The 13,617-nt window shown below is 36.4% G+C and overlaps 1 protein-coding gene across 2 annotated transcripts in view; it reads left to right on the top strand.

Annotated features, from left to right (window-relative positions):
- Nucleotides 1-4,533: 4,533 nt before the first annotated feature.
- The window catches only part of NUP35 (nucleoporin 35), a 34,754-nt gene continuing 25,670 nt past the window's right edge, over nucleotides 4,534-13,617 (top strand). Inside the window, exons 1-3 of one of the 2 annotated variants that reach the window (XM_064286918.1) lie at nucleotides 4,534-4,663; nucleotides 7,966-8,136; nucleotides 10,447-10,574. In XM_064286918.1, coding sequence (XP_064142988.1) covers nucleotides 4,624-4,663; nucleotides 7,966-8,136; nucleotides 10,447-10,574 — 339 coding nt within the window. In that variant the 5' untranslated portion in view covers nucleotides 4,534-4,623. The other variant, XM_064286919.1, reaches the window with a different exon arrangement.

Here is a 13,617-nt window from a genome sequence, read left to right as displayed (position 1 = left end):
TCTAATCCTGCCTCATTAACATCATAGAGGTAGGGTTTACAACACTTACGAAAATCACATCAGATGACAAAATGGTGGACAATCCCAATATTGGGAATCATGACCTAGCCAAGTTGACACACATTTTAGAGGAACACATTTCAATCCATGGGATTATATATGACACAGTAGTTTGGCTTTGGATGTATCAGATATATTGAAAATGAATAAATTTTGAGATATCACATATTTCCAACCTTTTAAAAATTTCTTTTGAGTTTCGAAGAAAGTTGAAATATATACAGCAACGAATTTTCAGGTTGAGCCTCCTGTAGCCCTAGGTATTCTACGCAAGTGTTTCACCTACCTGGGGGTGTGATAGGGAGAGGACAGTTTAGGAGGCAAGACCCCTCAAGTGGTGGAGCTTGAACTCTCTCCCTTTTTAACAATCAGAGCTCTGTGTATGTACGAATCATCTGCACAGTACTTTGAAGAAAGTTTGAAAACCAAAAAAACCCACTGCCTTCAAGTAAATTCTGATTCATAGCAATCCTATACGACAGAGTAGAACTGTCCCACAGCGTTTCCAAGGCTGTAACCTTTATGGAAACAGACTGTCACATCTTTCTCTCAGGGATCCGCTGGTGGGCTTGAACCACTTGGCCTTTTGTTTAGTAGCCAACCACCTTAAGCATTGCACCACCACTGGCCTACAAATACAGCACTTTGATGAAATCTTACATTCCAGGAGAGGGGCACTGAGGGAACCACAAACCCAGAATAGAAATAGGGAATAGATTTTCTGCTTTACGCAATATTTTATTTAATATGTTCAGAATAGAAAGTAGGAAGGCAGGTGCTATAATTAAAATAATGAAATTTATGTAAAGAAGAATGTGATGAACATGCAATATTTCTAAAGATTGTAGTTTAATAAGAATATAAAAAAGTAAAATTGTTCCATGTAAGTGTTTCTTATTTAAGATAGGAGCCCTAGTGGCACAGTAGTTAAGAGCTCAGCTGCTAACCAAAGGTAGGCAGTTCAAATCCACAAGCCACTCCTTTAAACCCTATGGGGCAGTTCTACTCTGTCCTATATGGTGACTATGAGTTAGAATCAATTTGATGGCAATGGGTCCATTCAAGATAATCCAAGTTATGAAAATCTCATTTGGACAAAAAAAAAAAAAAATTGAACTACAAACAGTTCTTCATTTTATAATAGAAATACTTCCATGTGTCTATAAATAATAAGAACTTCTAATTAATCATGTTTTCATGATTTAAAAAATTTGGAAACGCACAAAATTGCATCAAATACATTATATCAGATAATTACCCTTCTTTCAGTGTTTATTTTCTTAGAGCTTGTCATTAATTTGCTAACTCTTTTTTTAACATACATTTATTGAAAAGTGGTGGAAATACAGAAAAGAAAAAGTTACGGTCCCTGCCTTTGAGAAAATACTTACAAAACAAGTATGTCGTAGCAAATGAGTTACAGAGATAATTTGTCAGGAGCTATGGAAAGAAATGATTGACTACCAGTAATATTTCAAGATTAGAAAGAAATGGAATCAGTTTTGGAAAAGCCAGGGAAGGAGGAGAGAGTAATAAAAAGGACAGTGTAGCATCACCAAAAACATAGAAAACATTGTTTTTAGGAAAACATTTTTTTTTTTTCAAAGATTTTAAATGCTGCAGATGTCAAGAAGACAGGCCGGATTTGGAAATTGGAAGAAAAATAGTTGAGGTAGGTAGTCTCATTTCAGAAAAGGATTTACACAAGTGCCAGGGTGTAATGACTTAAAAAACAAGATCTGGTGCAGATAGGGAAACAGATCACCTACTAAAATCTACAGACTCTTTTTTTGAGATCTTGAAAAAAGGAAATGTGAGAAAAAAACAGGGCATGATAGCTAGAAGGAGGAAGAAGGTCTAGGGATGATTTTAAGATAGGGCAAACTGGGCGTCTGTGTAGCCTGATAGCAAATAGCCCGTTAAGAGGGTAGAAGATGGAAATGCAAGTGAGGAAAGGGAAATGACTTACTTTCTGAAAAGAAAAAAAAAAGAAAAACTTTTAATGTGAAAAAGAAAATAGTAAATAACACGTGTAATCAACCACTAAAAAAATTATATAAAATAAAGGAAAGGCCCTGTGTAAACTAACTTACAAACCAGTTTACAACTCTGTCTCCCACTCCATCTTTCCTGTTAACAGTTTGATGTAAATCTTTTTCAACTCTTTATTTAAACAAGCATCTCTCCCTCTATATATGTTCATGTGTTTGTACCCAAAACACTTTTTTTTTTTGCAAAATAAAAATGAAATGATGCTATATATATTGATTTTCAAATTGCTTCATTATAGCATTCATGGATATCTTTTTAGGTCAATACACACACACGCAACCATGCAGGCACATACACGTACACACATACACCCAAAACAAACCTGTTGCTGTTGAGCAGATTCCAACTCATAGTGACCCTGTAGTATAGCGTAGAAATGTTCCATAGGGTTTTCAAGGCTGTAACCTTTCTGGGAGCAGACTGCCACATCTTTCGCCCATGGAGCGGCTGGCAAGTTCAAAGTGCAGACCTTTGGGTTAGCAGCCGAGCACTTAACCACTGTGCCATCATGGCTCCTATGTAAACACACACACATATAGTTTTTTTTTTGTCTTCCTTGTGCTAGACAGCTGTATGTTAATTCTAAAAAGTAGATTGGTAGGTGGGGTCGGTTGAATAGTGGCCCCCAAAGATATATACATCCTAATCTCTGGAACTTGTAAATAAGACTTTATATGGCAAAAGGGACTTTGCAGATGTGATTATGAACATTGTCACTTTTCCTGGATTTTGAAATGGGGATATTATCTTAGATTATCTGGGTGGGCTCTGAATGTAATCACAAATGTTTTTATAAGACGGGGGAAGAGGAAGATTTTACTGCAGAAGAAGGTCATATGACAGAAACAGAAGGAAACAGAGAAAAAAAAATGCTGCACTACTGTCTTTAAGATGGAGGAAGGGGCCACAAGCCAAAGAATACAGGATGCTTCTAAACCAAAACAAAAAACAAAAAAACACCCAATAGGACAGAGTAGAGCTGCCCCCATAGGGTTTCCAAGGATATGCCGGTCAATTCAAACTGCTGACCTTTTGGTTAGCAGCCAAGCTCTTTAACCAATATGCTTTCAGGGCTCCAAGATCCCTCTAGAGGCTAGGAAAGGCAAGGAAACAGATTCCTTACCTGGAGCCACCAGAAGAAACCAGTCTTGTCCACACATCGATTGTAGCCCTTTAAGATTCGTTTCAAACTTCTTCCCTCCAGAACTGTAAGAGAATAAATTTGTGTTATTTAAAGCCGTCAAGTTTATAGTAATTTGTTACGTTAGACAAAACTAATGCATTGGGTCAAAGAAAAGAAGTATTTTAAAATATTTACTATATCTTTACAAATTATCCTCATGGACAGCTTTGAAAAGTGCCACTTTGACTAACCATGACAGCACTGGATGCTATCAGTTTTTATTTCTGTCAATTAGTTTTGCAAACAAACTCTGCTGCCTCCTCTAGAAAGGAAAGATTGTTTTGGGTATTACGCTTTTTATGAGGCATGTTTTAAAAAAGTCCATTCCATCTGTGATTATATTTGATTTCTGAGAATCTGCCACTTATTACTAATTGTTACTGCCTCTCTCCAATTACAAAACTCTTCCTGGATTGGGATTTTTGGAAGTTTCTGACGAAGTGGCAAAGGAGAATATGTGAGGATTTTGAGGAGCATGAGTCTGGTGAGGACCAGAGAGCATCCCAAAATATTACGGAGCAAAACTAAGCGTATTTCTAGACACACACTATAGGGTCGTTGAGTCGGAATCGACTCGACGGCACTGGGTTTGGTTTTTGCTTTTTGCATGTCGAATGTGTGTGTGTGTGAGAAAGACAGAGCTCTATACAAGTACTCCAGAGAAAAGTAGCGAAGTCCGGGGAGGGGGACGGTAGAGGATGAGACAAGAAGGTGCAAACGGGTTTCTCCGTGCGGTGGGTTCACGGGTGTTTATTGTAATAAAAGTATATGAGTCAATGCTTTAATATAATAAAATAATATATATTATGGAATATTAAAAACAAAAACTCATAGAGACGATAAAAAGTATGCTTTGAGCATGTTGCCTAAGCCCAGATACAGACATTCCAAATACGCAGTTTCACCAAGTCAAATGCCCCACGCGTTACTGGGAAAGGCTGAGATGTTACAGAGCACTAAATAAACTCATGCAAATTATGGAAAAAAAAAAAAAAAGGCTTTTTCTTATGGAACAGTGAATAAAAGAATTTCTGCTTCGGGGAACTAGAACACCCGCAAAGCAAGAGGCTGAAAGCGTGAGCAAAAGCATTCCCAGTACCACGCTTCTCCACCATTTTCCCTTGGAAATTCTTTCCTCGGCTATGCGGAGACTGCGCAAGGACATTTGCCCGATTCTAAAATGGCGCCGCTGAGGCCCCCTACTAAAACATACAGCGCATGTCCGGAAGTTACGCTCCCCATCAAATAGTACGTCCCTACCCCTAAGGAGAGTTTCCGCCATTTTTGAAAATCGGGAGCGTTCCAGGTTTAGTGTAGTTGCCGCCGCGATGGCAGCCTTTGCTATGGATCCCCAGGCACCCACACTGGGTGAGTGAAAAACTGCTTTTCATCTCTGGCGCTACGATCTACTCCGCAGGCCTTGAAAGTGGGCTAGCAAGACAGAAAGGCAGTAGCCTTCAGGCTCTCCTCTGCTAGCCTCAATCGCGGAGTGGATGCTCCTGGGTCCCCCAAGTTTCTAGCTGGCCCGCTGCTCGAGGCAGTGCCACCCTGCCACTGCCAGGGCGGTTCTGGGCGGCTGCAGACGCTGGGGAGCGTGAGGAAACAGCAGTCGGTTGGTGACTGAGCGGGTTTTGTGCCCCTACACGCCTGTAGCACCAGACTGGTTCATGCTTGAGTCTGGCCCCGCACCCAAGGCGCACTTCTGGGTTTCCGGATTCCCGGAAGTGTCGGGGAACGGTGCTGACCCACATACACGTGGGTGGGCGGTGCCCTGGGATGCGTGGTTAGGGTAGACTACTCCTTGTTCACCTAGGCTTCTGCTTCCTGTTTTGATTCTTTCTCTCACCTGTTTAATTGGAGGAGTATTCTGGGCTTTGCAAAAGGAATCTTATTAATGGAACCATGAATCGTGCGACATTTAACCAATCAGGTGATGGTAGTTTTTGAAATATTGGTCTTAGTAGTAGCAAGCCGGGAGTTGCCACGATTTTTCCCGCCTTCATTTTTTTTTTTTTCATTTTGACTCTTACTATTGTAGTCTTTTCCAGTAATCACGATGTGAAGTTCCTGATCCATCCACATTATTTATTGCGAGCTTTGTTGAAATGTGTCTTCGTTGAGAAAAACCTACCAAATTAACAGGTTGTCGATTCCCTTTTTGTCTGCTGAGTTGTGGGACAAGAACCGTTTAAAATTTTAGAACAGGAAATAAACCACGTATATCACAGAGACTTGCTTGAAAATCGGTATAGCTTTTTGAGTTTGGAAAAGAGCAAGCGCAACACGTATCTTGTGGAATGAGTTGTTTAGATTTGAAGTGCTTGTAATAGTTGTCATAAGTTTGCGCAAAATACGTTTGTTTCGAGAATAGAGTAAGGTGAACTATTTTATACTAGTCTTGTAAAAACGAAATGCATAACTTCAATAATACAGGTACTCTGCAACATTTAAACTTATGTACAGATGTTAAGTATTTTTTATGTGTTTGAGAGATCAGAAGATAATTCATTACAAGTTACCTTTTTCTTTTCAACAAAAATATTTTGCAGTGCTTATTTGCTTAGGTTACAAATGTCAATAAAACCTGTCCGTGTTTATTGCCTGGGTAGAAACCTGACATAGCTGACTTTAATTCTTTAAGTCCACATATTGCAGGTATTTTAGGCGCGGTATAAACATTTTCCTAGCAAAGCTGTGGTGGCACAGTGTTTAAGAGCCAGTATGGCTACAAACCAAAAGTTGGGCAGTTCGAATCCACCAGTTGTTCCTTGGAAACTCTATGGGGCAGTTCTACTCTGTCCTGTAGGGTCAGGATGAGTCGGTATTGACACCATGGTAACGGGTTTGGTTTTTTTTTTGGTTTAATGGTATATTAAAACCAAGTGTTTACTTTCCTTAGTTTTAGCAGTTCAACAGACTGCTAGAGTTAACACCTGGTACTTATCATTTAGGAGCACAGGCTGTGAAATAGAGTTTAAGACATGGAGGATTCTTAGAAATTGATTAAGCTTTCTCTTTCAGGGGAATTCAGCCTTGAGGGGTGGCTAGTTACAGGGCCAGGATTAAGAACCTGTTTTGTCCTCTTGACTCTCGTGCTTTCTGCAGTATCACAATATGTATCTAGATACATCTAACTTTTCTTGACTTAGTTCTTGTATTTGCCCCCCCCTTTTTTCTTTTGAGGGATGAAGGAATGAAGTTAGTTGGTGATGTTACCTAAAACTTTGTTTATTGCTGTAGTTTTCTAATTATATGTTTAGAATTAAAAAAAAAAAAAAGCCTAAGTATCATCTGAACATTGCTTTTGCTTATACTTTTGGTTTGATTTTAGTGTATGTTCTTTAGAAATATGAACAGTAACATAGCAACTAGCACTTCAGAATATTTACAATGTTAAAAAAATTTTTTTTTAATTACGGTTACTCACACCTTACTTCAGTATTTGCTTTATTCTTTTCCTGAATTACTTTGCCTTTTTCCTCTTTTATACACTTGCGTTGTTAATATCTAGGTCTATGATGAGAGATAAAAGAGCATAAATGATTGAAAGCTTTTAGATAGCCAGAAGCAAATTTTTGAAGCTGTTTAGAAGTTAAGGAATGGTTTATAAGAAGTATATAAATAGCATATAAAACATTTGACCTGTTTGAGTGCCACAGATCTCATTCAGGCTTGTCCCTATTGAAAAACCAAATTTTCATACAGAAATGCCAAATTCCACATTTGTAGATTAATCACTTAGTTTTTGCTATTATGAGATACTGAAAAAATAAGAATAATATTTGTTGAGTACTTACGGTATGTCAGGTGCTTGATGAGCTGTCTCATTTCAATTCTAATAACAGCTCTGTGAGTGGGTACTATGAATGTAATCATTTTGTTGAGAGAGCTTGAGTCCAGGTTGACTCCAGAGCCTATGTTTTCTGTACTGTGCTGTTTTTTACTGAAACTAAAATTAATTTTACTTTCCTCATCTTTATAATGGGGATAATAATACATACTCTGTAAGTTGTGAAAATTAATTTTGAACCGATAATTGTGAGGTATCAGTTCTCTTTTTAAATTGATTTTATAGTAGGTAGACTTTTATTCAGTATTCCTAACTTGTAAAACTCAGATGTTAAGGAATGATCCAAACAATGTACTTTCTAATATGTTTCTGAGTTAGGATACCAGTCATCACTATTTTTTAATTTTTTAATCTATATATGTGTGACTACACTTTTATTGTAAAAATGATTTACTGCTCTTGTGTCTGATTTGGTAAGACTGTAAAAACAACTAACCCCATCCTTGTTTTTAGTTCATTCATGGTAGAAGCTGACCCAGAAATGGAAAGTTAGTCTGTTTATATTAGGTATTTTTTTTAAAAAAGATATTTTTTTAATTTAAAAATAAGCTCTGATTCTTAAAGCTGTGAAATAATGTACATACAAAACAGTTGTTAAATATTGCTGTTGTTAATACAAGATAACTTGCAATACAAGGTAACTTCTACATTTTTCTAGAAATAACTTTTATTGGTTTTTAAAATAAATTCAAGTATGGTTCTGTAATATTTGACAACTTTGATTAAATTATCAAAAATTATTTATGCTAGTTGTATTTTTTGTTAGCTGTTGTAACAGAAAAGTCTTTAATTATTACTATTATTTTTTGGATTCATTTAGGATCTGAACCAATGATGCTGGGTTCACCTACCTCTCCAAAGCCAGGAGTTAACGCTCAGTTTTTACCTGGATTTTTAATGGGGGATTTGCCAGCTCCAGTGACTCCACAACCTCGAGCAATTAGTGGCCCTTCGGTAGGAGTAATGGAAATGAGATCACCTTTACTTGCAGGTAGGTTTTATAATTGCTTAAAATAGTTTTATAATAATATTAATACAAGTACTAGAATTTAAAAAAACAAAATGGTGCAGATTCACTTTTCTCAAAACATTTATTAATTACATAAAGCAAGGTCTCTAACTTTGGTTTTAAGGTTTTAGAAATAGAGGTGTAAGTAGTATAAGCTACTGTGATTCCAAGAACTACTGATTAAAAATATACTAACTAAATTTTATCCAATCTACGATGTCATGGATTTTAAAACTCACCATTTTATGTACCACTGAGAAGTAAAAATACTAAATATGACACACTGCTAAGACGCCATTATTTGTAAAATGTATTCCTATTTCAGAGATGTTGAAAGTCTGCAAGGGGGAGTGCCCCTTAGAATTGGTGAAATATGGTCATTTAACTTCAATATGAGAATTGATGAAATATGGTCATTTATATTCAATATGAGTCTGCATCAACTCAACAGCAATGAGTTTGGTCTTGGTTTGACTACCTATCTACCCTGTAACCCTATTGGTTAATTACTTTTAAATTATAAGAATAGCAAATATTCAGTGAAAAGAAGTGTGATTTTAGAATTTATATGTATGACTTTGCTTTCTAGATATAGTCTCACAGTGTGTTTAGTGAAATGACTTATCTGCACAACATGGGAAGCTTTTAACCAGAATTTACAATTGTCAGCACAAAATATTGTTACCTAAGTACAACATGTTTCTGTTACAGGACTCCTTTAGCAAAGAAGTACTATGAATAGTGAGAACTAGCTACAAAAATAGTTGAATTCCAGTTGTAAGCTAGTATTCTTTTCATAAATTTTTAAGTGGAAACCCTTCTGACTTTAATTGCCCTTAAAGTATTACTTGGTTTAAAGTGGTTTGTTATCATTTTTTAAGGATTGATAAGGGAGAATTATCATAAATTATATTTGAGGTAATTTAGTTGAGAACATTATTTTCTGGACTGCCTTTTTTTCTTATATTTGGCTCTTATTATTTTATGGTCATAGCTAACATATATTGAGCACTTATGAGCCAGGCAGTATGCTAAGCATTTTATATTTGTTATTTTCAGTTTTTTGTTTAACCAACCTGTAGTCAACCCAAAACCAAACTCATTGCTGTTGAGTTGATGCAGACTCGTAGCGACCCTATAGGACAGAGTAGAACTGCTCCGTAGGGTTTCCAAGATTGTAATTTTTATGGAAGCTGACTGCCACATATTTCTCCTGCAGAGTGGCTGGTGGGTTCAAACTGCTGACCTTTAAGTTAGCAGTGAGTGCTTTAACTACTGTACCACCAGGGGGTAGTAATATCCCCATTTTTTCAAAAGAGGAAACTGGTGGGTTCAAACTGCTGACCTTTAAGTTAGCAGTGAGTGCTTTAACCACTGCACCACCAGGGGGTAGTACTATCCCCATTTTTCAAAAGAGGAAACTGGTGGGTTCAAACTGCTGACCTTTAAGTTAGCAGTGAATGCTTTAACCACTGCACCACCAGGGGGTAGTAATATCCCCATTTTTCAAAAGAGGAAACAGGCTAAATTTGATAAAGACTTTGCCAAAGCTCACTTAGTAAGTGATAGAGTAGGGGGTTAAAGTCCAGGTTAGTCTTGTTCCATTGCATGTGCTCTAAATCTAAATAACTTACGTATGGTGTACTTCCTAGATCAGACATTTGTTTTACAGAGGGCCTGGACTGCTCTAATGTTTGACATTGCTGAGTTTCTACTTATAAAGATATCTTTATGTCACAAAAAGTTGGTCTTTTTTCATATCTTTATTATGTATGTAAATATGTTTCTATTGTGAGAAACACGAATCTGTTTAATCTTGACAGTCAAATTCTACATTAGAGGATTATTAAATTCATTCAATTGTACATAAACTTTAATATCTACTTTCACGTGAGAAATAGGATCAAACTTTTTTTTCGAAGTGTGCAAAACATCTTGTAGAGAAAGCAAAGGTTATGTGTTTTCTAAAAATGAATAGTTTATCTTAATTACTTACTCTGGAACCTTTTACTCAAAGTGCAGTCTGTGGAACAATGGCATTGGCATCACTTGAGGCTTGATAGAAATGCATAATCTCAGGCCCCACCCCCCCCCCAAAAAAAACCAAAGCCACCCCAGACTGTTAAAATCAGAATCTCAATTCTAACAGTGTCTCTAGGTGATTGAAGTTAGAGAAGCACCAGGAGACTAGTGTTTAAGTCAATGTATTAAATATATAAATTTAAAAAAGCTATCAGAAGTGATAGAAGATTCCTTTGTTTTCCCACCTGATTGTGTTTTTTGTACATTTAGGTGGGTCACCACCACAACCAGTTGTACCAGCTCATAAAGATAAGAGTGGAGCTCCACCAGTTAGAAGTATATATGATGACATTTCCAGCCCAGGACTTGGATCAACACCTTTAACGTCAAGAAGACAGGTGATATATATACCTTTATGATCTATAATAATTTCATGTTTTTGTGTGACTATACATTCTCAGTTTGAAGTGTTTTCCTAAGGTCTATTTTAGTGTAAGTGTATTTCACAGGATAACCATTAAGTACATTTATTTAGAATCTACTTAAATTGTGTTTATCATGAACCATGCTTTAAAATGCAGTAGAACTTCAGATTTTCTCTTACAAGTAGTTTGTAGTTTTGGTAGGTATGCCTTCTCCACCTGCCCATGCCTCTTGTTATTTCATGCCCTTGAGTAAATTCCTACTCATAGTGGCCCCTGTGACAGAGTAGAACTGCCCCTAGGGTTTTCTTGGCCGTAACCTTTATGGAAGCGGATCTCCAGGTCTTTCTCCTGCGGAGCCGCTGGGTGGGCACACGCCATCAACCTTTCGGTTATCAGCTGAGCACCTGACTGTTGTTCCCCCAGGGCTCCCGTGACCCTAACTTACTTAATATACATGTGGAATATGATTTTGATTTGTCATTCTAGTTGTTAGAAATCTTGAATATTTATACATAATTCTGTGACAGAACAAATGCAGATTCAGGGTTTTATCCATACACAGGGCACTTTGTAATTATTTGAGATCTTTGTTTTAGGAATGGTTTGTATTGGTATAAGACCAGTATCCTTTTAGAGCTTTGATAACTGTTTACTTATTTTACTGAAAAAGCTGCCTTATGAGTTGATCATCTAGTATGTTCCTGCTACTTTTGGTGTAGGAGTTCCAGTAGTATTATTTCTTTTTTTTAGTTATAGATTATGCAATTTAGAGATTCTCTGTTCTGAGGGGACTGATAGTGACCAGAAAGTATCTGTTACTTAACTGAGTACTTACTGTGTACAGGCCTTGATCTTATAACTTCTCATGTATTATCTCATTTAATCCTCACAGATATTCTGTGAGGTGTAGGTATTGTGAGCTTCACTTTACTAATGAGGAAACTAGAAGACAGAAAGGTTTAGTTTGTTAAAGGTAAAGCAACTAATACATAGCAGAGCCAGGCTTCAAACCCAGGCAATGTTGAATCTAGAGCCAGTGTTCATAATAGCCATGCTGTGCTAATATTGTGATAACCCTTGATTATGAGTTAAAGGTAATATGGGTTCTTCCTTTAAGTAGGAAGTTTAATATCTTTTACAGATAACAAACGTTCTCTCCTATCACAATTGTTCTTAGAATGTATAAACAAAATGTATCTGTGCAAATGATAGTTCTTTGTATTAAGACATTACTACCGTTGGGCTTGGAGAAATGTTTTATGCCTGTTCCTAAATCAGATTTGGCATAGTTGTTGGCAAGCTTATGAATATTAGAAAGCATCTTTCAGTGACTATTTACTGTTTATAGTTTGATATGCCTGGCATATGAGGCCTGCTTGTCAGGTAAAGCAAAATTAATTTATTGTGTTAAACAGATTACCTGCTCTTTCCAATACTTATGTACCTTCCCTGTCCCACACATTAGCCACTAGCCAAGTGTGGCTGTTGACATTTGAAATATGGCTAGTCCTAACTGAGATATGCTGTAAATGTAGAATACACACTGGATTTGAAGACTTAGAAAAAAAGAATGTAAGCTATCTCATTAATTTTTTATATTGATTATATATTGAAAGGATAATATTTTGGGTATACTAGGTTAAACTATCATAAATTAATTTCTTCTGTTCATTTTCAGTGTGCTGACTGGAATATTTAAAAATTCTTGTGTGACTTGCATTATATTTCTAAGGAATGCTTGTTCTAGACTTAATAATCAGAATATTCTAGTCTGGGATATTTTTATAAAGGTTGATAAGTAAATCTCATGTTTGTTATGAGAACCACTGCCTTATAAATTTATACTAGTTTTCATTATTCCTTGATGATACATGGAAACAAAGGTAGTTTACAGTTATTGCTGTAAAGTCCTTGGTAGGACAAACAGTTAAGTGCTTGACTACTAGCCAGAATGTTGGTGGTTCAAACCTATGCAGAGACTCTTTGGGAGAAAAGTTTGACAACCCTATGGAATGCAGTTCTATTCTGCACACATGGGGTTACCATGAGCCACAGTGGACTCAACAGCAACTAGTTTTTGCTGTATTCAAAATATTTAAAAGTCTCATGGGTCATAATTTATGGAGAATCCTTTTAACTTGAAAGTTGGTAAGAATATTATCACTAGATTAGAGCTTAATTTAGTTACGCCCCCCTGAGATTTAATTGACCTCTTTCTGACTAAGAAAGAAGTTGGCATTAAGAATTAAACAATTTTAACATGTCTCCTACTGTTCTGTCGATATTCAGTTCTGGTTACAAGGTATAGTCAAATTTTAGATTTCCTTAGTTTAATCAGAATCTGGTAAAAAAATCTTTATCCGTATTTTCTTCGAGAGAAAGAGTCCTTTCTCATTCTTGATTGAATATTGTCTTTGTTTGTAGAAAGATATTTAACTACTTTAATCTTAAATTTAAAGGAATTACCGTTGGTAATTTTTTTGCTTTGTAATTTTCTACTGGTACTGGGAGGAGTATGTAGTCTGTTGTGTAGTCAGATTTGAATCTATAATATTTTATGGTTTGTAAGTGTTTAAAATTCTGCTGTCTTTCTGTTATATAAACTTGATGGTTTTCAAATATTTTACATTAAACCTGTTGCCGTTGAGTCAATTCCAACTCATAGCAACCCTATAGGACAGAGTAGAACTGCTCTGTAGGGTTTCCAAGGAGCGGCTGGTAGATTCGAACTGCCAAACGCTTAACCACTGTGCCACCAGGGTCATCCATTTTACATTACCAAACTAAAAATAAATACATACCATGCAACTGCCTATTAAAAATGATGTCTGTTTAACAACTGTTACTTATATTAAGTAAATTATATATTAAAAGATCTAGGATATTTTAGGTTATCAGTACTCAACTGTTTTTTTAAAGTTAGGGAGTACTCTTAGACTGTAAGCTACTGAAAGGTATCTTTCAACATCTGGTGGAGATTCAGTTGTCTGTTGAATGAAGCCCTTCAAAACTTTTT

The sequence above is a fragment of the Loxodonta africana genome, chromosome 6 (genome assembly GCF_030014295.1).
Source record: "Loxodonta africana isolate mLoxAfr1 chromosome 6, mLoxAfr1.hap2, whole genome shotgun sequence".
Classification (NCBI taxonomy): Eukaryota; Metazoa; Chordata; class Mammalia; order Proboscidea; family Elephantidae; genus Loxodonta; species Loxodonta africana.
This window is presented reverse-complemented; position numbering and strand designations above follow the sequence as displayed.